At 35.8% G+C, this 12011-nt stretch overlaps 1 protein-coding gene across 3 annotated transcripts in view; it reads left to right on the forward strand.

Annotated features, from left to right (window-relative positions):
- The window catches only part of LOC145303474 (uncharacterized), a 266228-nt gene that overhangs the window by 185022 nt on the left and 69195 nt on the right, over positions 1-12011 (forward strand). For all 3 annotated transcript variants that reach the window (XM_080144825.1, XM_080144826.1, XM_080144827.1), the window contains one exon: positions 7329-7412. In XM_080144825.1, the coding sequence (XP_080000951.1) occupies positions 7329-7412 (84 nt within the window). The remainder of the gene's footprint in view (positions 1-7328; positions 7413-12011) is intronic.

Genomic DNA, 12011 nt, shown 5'->3' on the forward strand with positions numbered 1-12011 from the left:
ACTTTGTACCAATTTGCCCAGGCTAAAACCCAATTAGAAAGTTTCACATGGGTTCAAATACCTTATATATATGAAGTTTCATGTCTGTAAACCAAAAACTGTAGGGAACATACCAGCCCTGACTCCCCCCCCCCCTCAGATTATTTTCTTATGAACACCTCATAAAATTTTGGTAGAAACTAAGAGAAATCTGCATTTTCAGCTATATTTCAATAACAGAACCCATTTTTTCACAAGGTTGATTTCGGTCCAGAAATAAGAAATCTGTGCATTATGACACACCCTATTTTGGAACCCTGATGTTTTAGAAAATTTGCAATTTTGTGGCTAAAAATAATCCTCTTGGGCCTAAATTTTACCCAGGTATGTTTTCAAGGGTGAGGAATCTAAAAGTCATAGTTAGAAAGGCGCTAAATGAAAGGAAAGACCTTGCTTTGACCAATTCATGTGCCACAGCAGCATTTTTAAGAGGTTGTTTGGCCTTCCAAAGCAGAGCAACAAAAAGGTTAACTGTTGTGCTTTGCCTGAAGCAACTTTTAAATTTCTTAAATAACATAGGATGAAACTTTCATGAAATCAAAAATCTCTTGACATTACCACTATTCTGGCATATTTAAACCCCAAAATTTGGTATTTTTCAAAACATTTCTCATTTTAAGTAAGAAAATTGGAATATTTATGATAGACTAATGTGATTTTTCTTGAGTAGTAAAACAAAATCACTGAAAGCTTTGCTGAAAACATAGGTAAGAATGTCAAGTAAGAGCTTGCAGACCAGCAAATCTGCTCTTATTTCAGGGTTTCCCACTGTAGTGGGGGCAGGGGGGATCCCCGACCTAAGCCGGAAAATTTTTGATTGACTTTTAAAATAGCTTTTAAAAGACTTTAAGAAATTAAAAAAATTCCTCTTGGTCTAAATAGCTCCAAAAATATCACTTTACCCCCTCTCTACGGTGTTATGGATCTCACCCCCCACCCCACCCCCCTCTCCCGCATGTTTGGAACCCAGGTGGGAAACCCTGTATTTACAGAAATTTTTTTGGCTTTGTCATCTTAAATGCCAGGAGAATTTTGACTGTTTAACAGATTATGTATCTATCACTGTGAAATATGCTAACCAATATGTACAAAAATCATCGGAAGTAAATAGTTTAAGTACTTTCAGCATCCATCAAAGTAGTTCTGGGTTTTGTTCTTTTCTTCATCTGTGATGAAATATGTTCTTTCATTTGATGAAGTATTTGGTGTCGCGATCTTCATGATTACTTTTGTTCAATGAAATCCATCCCTTATCATCTGTACCAGCCCAGTAAAATTGAGCTGATGGCCCATGTGGATGCAGGCATTTGCGAGATCTTGTTCATAATCATAATTCATTATCTTAATCAATGCCAACCACCAAAACCTGTCAAAGATGCAATTGATGTAGTCGTTGCATTTGAGAGACTTTAGTATCTCATTCTGTGGCGCTGTCATGGCCAAGAAGGAATAATCAACTAAAATTGTTGTGTTGATACTTAATTGTTTTCTTTGGATTGTGTATTGTAATGTTGGAACGAAGTGATGACAACTTCTAGTACCAGAGACATAAGATTTCACGTACTGATGCGATATGTTCTTTGTAAATGGTCAGGAAATTAATTCCCTTGATCGATATTTTGCAGTATTCCTCAACTGCTTGGAACATTAAAATTTGGTTGTTGATAGGAGTTTAAAAACTGGCTTGCAGTATCTTACGTTTGGTAGTACCCTCAATTCCGTTACAAGGGGATGTCCCATGACTAGTTGCAAAAATTGTCCAGGTGGTATCAATGCCAAAATCAGATTTGTGGTGGTAAAAATTGAGAAATGCCTTGTAACTTTTATATTGACCAGCACAGCTATTACTGAAGTATTCAATTCTTTTAATCTATTGCAAATTCTCCTTGATCCATGCAGTGAAAATTCTCTGCAATTCTTGGACAAAAGGAATGTCATGATCAAGATCATCAGATATGATGCACGAAGAAATGTGTTGAAGTTTTCCATCTTGTTTGAAATGTATCACTACGGGATGCATGGTGCACTGATCCTTATTCCAGTAAGATCTCTGGATTTCATTCTGCACGACATAATGGTAAATTTCCTGCAAAGTCCAGAAGAATGATGCACTCTTCTTCGGTGATCTCATCTTTTCTTTGTGTGCGGAATTGAGCCTGACTCTTTGCTATGTAAGAGTAGGTAGTAAGTTTATCTATGCCATATACAAGAAACTCTATGAAATTTTCAACATCAACTGTGTGTGTCTGTGGGGTTGTCCTGTCTACATCTGCCACTGACTGTAAGTCATCTCCTCATAGATTTCGAGTTCAATGAAATTGTCACAAATATACTTTTCCAGAGTAGTATATCCTGGACAGTTAGTTTTGACAGCAATATTCAAGATTTGTGGTGTCATACATTACCATATCTATCAAGTCCTTGTAGGTGATGTTGAACTTCAGCAGTTGGGTAGCTCTTCAGCTTTCCTTTTCAACTGTGTTTTAACAGCAGAGTTAAAACTATCAACGAACAGTTTTATATTTTGATGATAGGTGCAAATGTATGCTGAATGGGGACCTGACAATGACACAATAACACACCATTTTGGGCAGAGCTCACAAAACTTAAAAAGTCTTATTTTGTGGTCTGGATATTTCTGCTTGTAAGCTGCGTAGAGAGAAGATTGCAAATTAATTTTGTTGCCAATGCTCACAATCTTTACCTCCAGGCATCATTCTTGAATATTCGTCATCATCATAGAATGTTTGAACAGACTCAAAACCTTCTTAGGAGAAACCTCTTCCTTTCTTCTTGTCAAGTAATGAAAGAATATTGCAGCTTTGTTTAAGTGCTCGTGCTTCACAGATATGCATTTAGATACATTTAAATAATCTGCAACCTTCTTGTATGACTAACTTTCAGGAGTCAATCAGTTGAAATTTTTCACTTGTACTATTCTTCAGTTTGGTCTGTATAATATCCAGCAGATAATCCAAATCAACTGCTTTGGCAACCAGTTCTCTTTCACTCACCTTGCTTTCAGTAGAGTTTTCAAGTTCAGGGCTTCCAGTCAAGAATTTCAGCATTGATTTTGTTCTGTTTTTCATAGCAATTCTCCAGTTTCTTCTGTACCATGCAGATTTGCGTTTATTTCTGTGGTCCATGAGTTTTTAATGGAGAAATATCAAACATGATCAAACTCTCATTCAATTTTATGCACTTTTCCTCTTTTTCCAGCTCAATACTGCAATCATCACTTTCTTCAGTCAAACTCTCTTCCATATCCTTTGCAACTATGGTACAATGATGGCACAACTTCCATTCAGGTTTCACATTGTATCCATGACTGTTCAACATCTGAGCCATCTTTAAATTGGTCTAAAAAAACAATGAACCGAAGTCAAAACTTAATTACTGGTATTTTATACTCAATACAGCAGTATGTGGCAAGCGACAAAATACATCAGATCTTTGTAATTTTTTTTTTTTTCCATATAACTTGTGTGATATAAACATTTTGCCTCCAGCAATATCCACAGATCCTCATTTGATGAAAACTATGTCATTAAGCTACAAGAAATTATCCAATTTAAAAGTAAATACTTGCCAAGAATTTTTGACATTTGTGACTTTTTCTGGATTTTCTGCAAAATTATTGAAAATGTAAAAAACATTTTTTTCTGAAATCCTAAATTAAAAATCTGGTGCATACAAAAGTAGCCTAACCATATAAGAAACTACTTCTATGAGTCAAACTTTCAATTTTGCCCTTCAAAAAAGTGTTGTTTTTTTTTGTCTTTTTTTATGTGAATGCTTTGACAAAAAGTGCCCAAAATTGAATGCTTTCTTATCTTGAGCCCATATATAATCTTTAAAATTTTCAGGTTTTGCATTGAAATGCCCAAATTTAAATTTCCCATTGAATTTTGATCCAGAAACATGTATATGAGTACATGCATATCATGCCTGTTCAAAATTTTGAAGAAAATTTTGTTCCAAAGAGTGAATAAGATTTTGAAACATGCATGAAGACTATTCTTAGTTGAATGTTTTTGTGTATTATTAGAAAGGAACTGCATTGAGTCATTGGAAGTCTCTTCAGCAATAATAAACTGATAAAGAACACCACAACTTGCAAAATGCTAAAATTCTGACCAGCATAGCTTCACCCTTCGAAAACTCAAACACATCTTGGAATAAAATAGTTATTTCATACACAAATAACTAATATACTGTATGTGGTAAGATCTGTAATGACAAAATTCAAGAGAACCGAGAAATATTTTTGAAAAATACCAAATTTTGGGGTTTAAATATGCCAGAATAGTGGCAATGCCAGTAGATACTTTTTGATTTTATGAAAGTTTCATTCTATGTTAATTAAAAATTTTTCAAGTTGTTTCAGGAAAGCATCACAATTATCCTTTTTGTTGCGCTGCTTTGGAAGGCCAAACAACCTCTTAAAAATGCTGCTGTGGCACATGAATTGGTCAAAACAAGGTCTTTCCTTTCATTTGGCGCCTTTCTAACTATGACTTTTAGATTCCTCACCCTTGAAAACATATCTGGGTGAAATTTAGGCCCAAGAGGATTATTTGTAGCTTCAAAATTGCAAATTTTCTAAAACATCAGGGTTCCAAAATAGGGTGTCATAATGCAGATTTCTTATTTCTGGACCGAAATCAACCTTGTGAAAAAATGGGTTACTTTATTGAAATATATAGCTGAAAATGCAGATTTGCCTTAATTTTTCCTAAATTTTATGAGGTGTTCATAAGAAAATAATCTGAGGGGGGGGGGTCAAGGCTGGATGATATGGGCTGGAATGTTCTGTAGGAGGAGTTTTGTATGCAAATTTTTTTAAACAAAAATATGTATGCATACATAAATATATATGGAAAGAGTTTTATGTTTACTATAAACTTTTCATGCAAATATTACGAAAGTATATATTATGTAGAATATCTGCATGAATATAATTACACATAATAGTTAACTAAAGATGATCATTCCATAAGAAAACTAAAAAAAAAACTGATAGGGAATTAATTAAAATGAATGTTTAAAAGAATATGCAAATTAGCTAGATCTTTTGTTAGTGAATGCAATTCAAAGACAGTTGTATTTTCTTAAATAAATAGAAAAAGATTTTTAATATGGATATCAATACTCCCAAAAATCCAAATTTATAGGAGTTTATATATATATTACATTTACATACACACACACACACATATATATATATATATATATATATATATATGTATATGTCTGTGTGTGCATATACATATATATATATATGTATATGTCTGTGTGTAAGTAATAAATGAAATTGATAAAGATACAAATAATTTTTAAGCAAAACCAACCTAACAAGTTAAAGCTCTACAGTCTTAAGTAGTGCAATTGATTTAAAAAATATGAGAATTAAAAGTTCAATAAAACTTTATTATATCATCAGCTCGAAAAGGAAAAAAGAACCTCTTCAGGTCACAGCATTTTGAAGTTAAATGCTTTTAATCAGAAAAGGAGAGAAGCATGTGTTTATATCTATTTTTTTTTTTTTTTTTTTTTTTGGTATAATTTTGTTCTATCTAGGGATAATGCATCCTACCAGATGCCAAACACTCTTTTGCTGCCTCATACATTCAAACTGAGAAATATTTTAAAGATTCTAATCACCCCTTTAAGTGAATTATATTTTGATTAGTTGATAATTTAGGCTACCATTTTTATCTTGATTCTTATTTTCAGAATATTCCTAAGTTCTGTACAGATTTCCAAGTTTCAAAAGATGCGCTTCAAGAAGCTCATAAATTACATTGGTTAAAATGTTAAAATAGCAACCAAGATGAGAATAATAGTCTGAAAAAAACAAAAAATAACATTTAATATGAAATATTATAAATTTAATAGTTGAACTCTAGCACCTGGACAGAATTTCAAATTGAACCGTTGATTTAATCCATTGCGGTACACTGTTCGCCTTCCATTAGTCATAAATATGCTAACTTATGTTATTTTTACTTATTACAACTCATAGTAAAAAAAATATTGAAGCTTTAACCTCCAGAAGATTGCCACAACTGATTAACATATGCTTTTACCTAATATGCTACGTTCCCAATTCCGTACAGGTTCCAGAGTTTGGCATGAAAATTCCAAAATGAAGCTAGAAAATTTCCAAGATCGAAAAAATGCACACCTCAAGATAGTCAGGGGTTACAAAACACTGAAAATAGCAGCCAATTCGTCAAAGCTAAAGTTAGGAGGTGGTCATGATTGTATAATGACTATAGTTAGATGGATCATGGATTTGTCATGCCTAGAGTTAGGGGTATCATGGATTTGTCGTGCCTAGGGTTGCAGGGATCATGGATTTGTCGTGCCTAGGGTTGCAGGGATCATGGATTTGTCGTGCCTAGAGTTGCGGGGATCGTGGATTTGTCGTGCCTAGAGTGGCGGGGATCGTGGATTTGTCGTGCCTAGAGTGGCAGGGATCGTGGATTTGTCGTGCCTAGGGTTGCGGGGATCGTGGATTTGTCGTGCCTAGGGTTGCGGGGATCGTGGATTTGTCGTGCCTAGGGTTGCGGGGATCGTGGATTTGTCGTGCCTAGGGTTGCGGGGATCGTGGATTTGTCGTGCCTAGGGTTGCGGGGATCGTGGATTTGACGTGCCTAGAGTTAGGATGATCCAGAATGTGTCACGCCTAGAGTTAGGGTGATCCAGAATGTGTCGCGCCTAGAGTTAGGGTGATCCAGAATGTGTCGCGCCTAGAGTTAGGGTGATCCAGAATGTGTCGCGCCTAGAGTTAGGGTGATCCAGAATGTGTCGCGCCTAGAGTTAGGGTGATCCAGAATGTGTCGCGCCTAGAGTTAGGGTGATCCAGAATGTGTCGCGCCTAGAGTTAGGGTGATCCAGAATGTGGCGCGCCTAGAGTTAGGGTGATCCAGAATGTGGCGCGCCTAGAGTTAGGGTGATCCAGAATGTGGCGCGCCTAGAGTTAGGGTGATCCAGAATGTGGCGCGCCTAGAGTTAGGGTGATCCAGAATGTGGCGCGCCTAGAGTTAGGGTGATCCAGAATGTGCCGCGCCTAGAGTTAGGGTGATCCAGAATGTGCCGCGCCTAGAGTTAGGGTGATCCAGAATTTGCCACACCTAGAGTTAGGGTGATCAAGAATTTGCCATGCCTAGAGTTAGGGAGTGTTCATAATTTCTCAGAATAATATTTAATTTTCAGAATTTGGTAAAAATATATTTTAGAAATCAGAATAATGAAGAATATCAATATTTTCTATTTCTTTTCAGGCTGAACTTAAAAGATTAACAGAAAAACAGGAATCCTCTCGCAGGGAACATTATCAGAGGGTTAAATCACTTTTAAAATCTCAGGTAAGTTAAAATTGATTTTAACAACGATTAGATTTTCAAAAATGGTTAAAAATTATGGAAAATCTAAATTATGATTTGGCATTCTTTTATATATTTAGGTTTTTCAAATTTTTATCAATTCTCATTTTTATGCAGATGCTAGCAGTATACACCCAGCATTGCCCGGTCAAAACATATTGCTAGGTGGAGGGATTAGTCACATACTATTTAAGATACACTGAATATCCTAATTTGTTATGAAAAATGACAACCTGTTGGATTTATAGTCACATAAAATACACCCATATTGGTCTAGGAAAGTCAAACCTGAATTAAATTTCATAGCTTAAAGGTCAAATAACTCTAATAAGCTTACTTCCGGTTTTAAACACAACTGTTGTCAGCTATTAATAATTTAAAATTAAATATATATAAAATAAATCAGCTAAAAATATTATTTCTAAATAGAACAATTAAAACGATTCTATTACAACAAATAATTAATAACATCCTGCTAATTATTGAAATCGATTTTCTTTAATATAATATGCAAATGAGGATACTTATTCAATGTATATAAATAAAATCATGGCGGAAATAAAAGTGTATATAAGTCTGTTTTCAGTATGAAAGTTAATTTGTGAAACGGTGTACCTTTTGTACATATTAAATTGTGGACAAACAGACAGATACAACTTCATTATAAAATATATATATATATATAAACACACACACACACACAAACAAGCAAGGATGCCCGGACGTTTCAGAGTTTTATAATTATGCAAATTTTTGCCAATGTCTCTCCTGCAGTTTTCCTTAACCTCTTTCTTGGCAACTTTTTTTTTGTTTGCGTTTATTTTGAGAAAAGGTTTTTGGTATGCTATCATTCAAATTGGCAACATTAAATTACCGCAATATATATATAATTCTTATTTTCAACATATGTGTTTTTATTTATTATGCCCCCTTCAAGGAGATGAGTTTCGCTTTTAGACAATTTTTTTTATTTAAAAAAAAAAAAAAAAAAAAAAAAAGAAGTAATTCTAGTTCTCTGCTGATTTTTAGTCATTCATTTTTCAACATTCATATTATTTTAGATTATTCGGACCATTATTCTCATTCTTGATTGTTATTTTTACAATGTTTTCGTCAATGCCATCTCTGACCTTTTTCAGGTGTATTTTGTCGAACTTGGGAATCTGTGCAAACACAAATGATCAGTCCTCTTAAAAATTTAGAAACATAATATTAGAACATGTCAAATTATTTTTTAATGGAAATCGCTCAAGACAAGGCATGAAGCCACTTGATGTAAGGAGCTAACAAGAATGAAAGCTGATTATTGCAAACACAGGAGATGCCTATTGACCTCAAAAAAAGACCAAGGCTGTAGGTAGAAGTAAAACCGTGAGAAGGAAGGGTGTTCCACAACTTTGCAGTCCTTGGAAAGAAGGTATTGGAATAGGAAATCATCTTGCAATGAGTTATTAAAACAATCAATTGATGGAGACCACTAGACCAGTGAGTCAAACAAGCTGGAACAAAGGAAGCAGGAAATAGATCAGACAATTCTGAGGAACACCTGCCAGAATAGTATTTGTAGAAAAGACTGAGACTAGCAACATTACATCTGTGTGAGAGATTGCAGTGAAGAAGAAAGTGTGCGGCCAATCAAATTACAGATACGTTTCTGCTTTTTATCAAGAACCTTCAAATGGAACAAAGATTTACTAGCCCAAATATGGCAACAGTACTCGCTACATGATCTGGTAGTAGATTTGTAGAGATAGAGAAAAGTTGTGGGTGTAAGAAAGTTTTTAGAGTGATAGACAGAACCAATTTTATGAGAAGCAGAAAGAGCAATGGATTTAATATATGCTATTAGGTTGACAAGGACGTTCTTGTGAAGTTTTAATTTTGATTTCAAATGATGTATTTTCAAATAAATTTTTGTTATAATACCTTTACTTTATATATCATTTTAAAGAGCGTTTTTTGCTCTATCTAATCGTTTAAATTACAATCATTTTAAAATAAGTATATGTTCTTTTTGGAATGTTGAATACAAGATAGAAAAAAAGCAAATTTACACAATTTTCTTGTTTCAATTAATTCAAGCTAGGCTGAAAAGCTGCTGAAACAGCTTGTGATATGAACGAAGCGTATGGCCCAGGAACCACTACTGAAAACACAGCATAATGGTGGTTTAAAAAATTTTGTGGCGCCAACCAGAGTTGATGAGTGTAGTTGTCGACCATCGGATGTTGACAACGATTAATTAAGAGCCTTAGTTGAAGTCAATCCACGCACAAGTTCTGAATTAGACATAACGTATACAATGATTTCCAACTATTTGAAAGAGATTGGAAAAACAAAAAAATTAATAAATGCGTGTCTCACGAATTGAACAACAACCAAAAGAAACGCGGTTATAAAGTGTCATCTTCCCTTCTTTTATGCAACAAGAACGACTTGTTTGTCAACCAGGTTGTGACTTGTGATAAAAAGTGAGTTCTTTACGACAACTGGCAACACTCAATTCAGTTGTTAGATGCCGACAAAGCTCCACAACACTTCTTGAAGCTAGAGTTGTACCAAAAGAAGATCATGCCGACTGTTTGGTGGTCTACAACGAGTCTTGTCCATTAGTTTTTTGAATGCAGGCAAAACCATTACGGCAGGGAAGTACTGCCAACAAATAAACGAAATGCATAAGAAACATACAAATGTCTATGTGTGAGGTCGCCAAGCTAATCAAGAACCTTGATTCCAATAAAGCAACTGGCCCTGACGGCATTCCAATTATAGTGTTAAAGAAGCTTCAACTAGAACTTGCCCCCATACTTACAAAACTGTTTAAGCGTTGCCTTAAGGAGAAGTGCTTTCTAACATCCTGGAAAACCTCATCAGTATACCCTATATTTAAGAATTCAGGTGATAAGTCATCTCCCTCTCAGTACAGACCAATAAGTCTCTTGTGTCATGAGTAAGCTGCTGGAATCCATATTAAATAGAGAAGTAGTCAACCACCTCAGCAAAAATAACCTTCTTAGTGACACGCAATATGGTTTCCATTCTGCTAGATCTACAACAGATGACAACGGTTATATCTCATAGGATTAGTTAATCTCTCGACAAAGGCTTCCTTTCTAGGGCAATTGCTCTTGACATATCAAAGGCCTTCGATAAGGTATGGCATAAACGCCTACTTCACAAGATTTTCAGCAACAATATAACTGGAAATGTTTTCTCAATTATTTAATCGTTTCCCTCTGATAGGCTCATAAGAGTAGTGATTGATGGGCAGAAATCAGACGGCCACAGTATTAATGCTGGAGACCTTCAGGGGTCCATCCTGGGCCCAACTCTCTTCCTGATCTACATCAATGATCTCCCAAAGCACATACTTAAATCATCCGTTGACATCTATGCTGATGACACAACCATCTATGGCAACACATCAAAGGCCGTAAATGACAAAGTTCTCTTTGATTGTCTCTCCTCTGATCTTGAGCACGTGGTACAGTGAGGGAAGAGGTGGCTGGTTACTTTGAATGCATCTAAAACCAAGCTCCTCTCTTTACATCATCAAGCTCTGATCCCCATCTGGCATCAATTGAAATGAATGGCTCTCGTCTTGGGGAGGCTCCATGTTTTGACAAGCTTCTGGATTTGACCTTTACTCCTGATCTGAAATGGAACACGTACATCAAGTCTGTTGCCATGGTCGCTGGAAAGATGGTGGGATCCTTCTACTGCTCCAGAAGATATCTCACTACTGATGCAATTCTCTATCTATATAAAAGCCAAGTACGTCCAAGGATGGAGTACTGCTACCACATCTGGGCAGGAGCTGCTAAAAACAGCCTATCCTGCCTTGACAGAGTACAAAATAGACTTTGTGGCTTAGTAACGGATGCCCTTTTCTCTACCCTGCAACCTCTCTCCCACAGAAGAGACGTTGCGAGGCTATCTTTGGTTTATCGTTATTTCCATGGCAAGTGCTCGTTTGAGCTCCAATCTCTGGCCCCCCTCGCCAATCTTTCACGATAAACACCCGTCTAGCTGAAACCACTGTCAATAATTTTCCCCACTCTTTATCTGTGCCTAAATCAAAATGTAGATTCCATGAACAAAGCTTCTTTCTTAGAAGTGCATGCCTGTAAAACTCTTCCGTTTGCCTGTTTCCCACCTGACTACAACCTGGATGTCTTCAAGTCCAACATAAACAAATTCCTGATGAACTGCCCCCTTAAGTAAGACGCCTTATCAAATCTCCAATACCAATGATTACTACGATACTATCCCATTGATTACTGTACACGCAATAACTCTTATCCCCAAGTGGCTTGCGGGCCTTGATAAGTGGTGACCTCCTTGTAAAAAAACAAAAAAAACTTTGACAACATTCAGCATTAGTCAACAGAAAAGGCCCAATTCTCCTCCATGACAATGCTCAACTGCATGTTGCTAAACCAACCCCGCAGAAGTTGAACAAATTAAGCTACAAAACTTTGCTTCGTCGGCCATACTCTCCAGATCTCTCACGTACCGACTACCAGTTTTTCAAGCATCTCAACAACTTTCTGCATGAGAAATGCTTAAAAAACCTAAGCG

Source organism: Euprymna scolopes, chromosome 19 (assembly GCF_053919585.1).
Source record: "Euprymna scolopes isolate OS-2025 chromosome 19, ASM5391958v1, whole genome shotgun sequence".
NCBI classification, from domain to species: Eukaryota; Metazoa; Mollusca; class Cephalopoda; order Sepiida; family Sepiolidae; genus Euprymna; species Euprymna scolopes.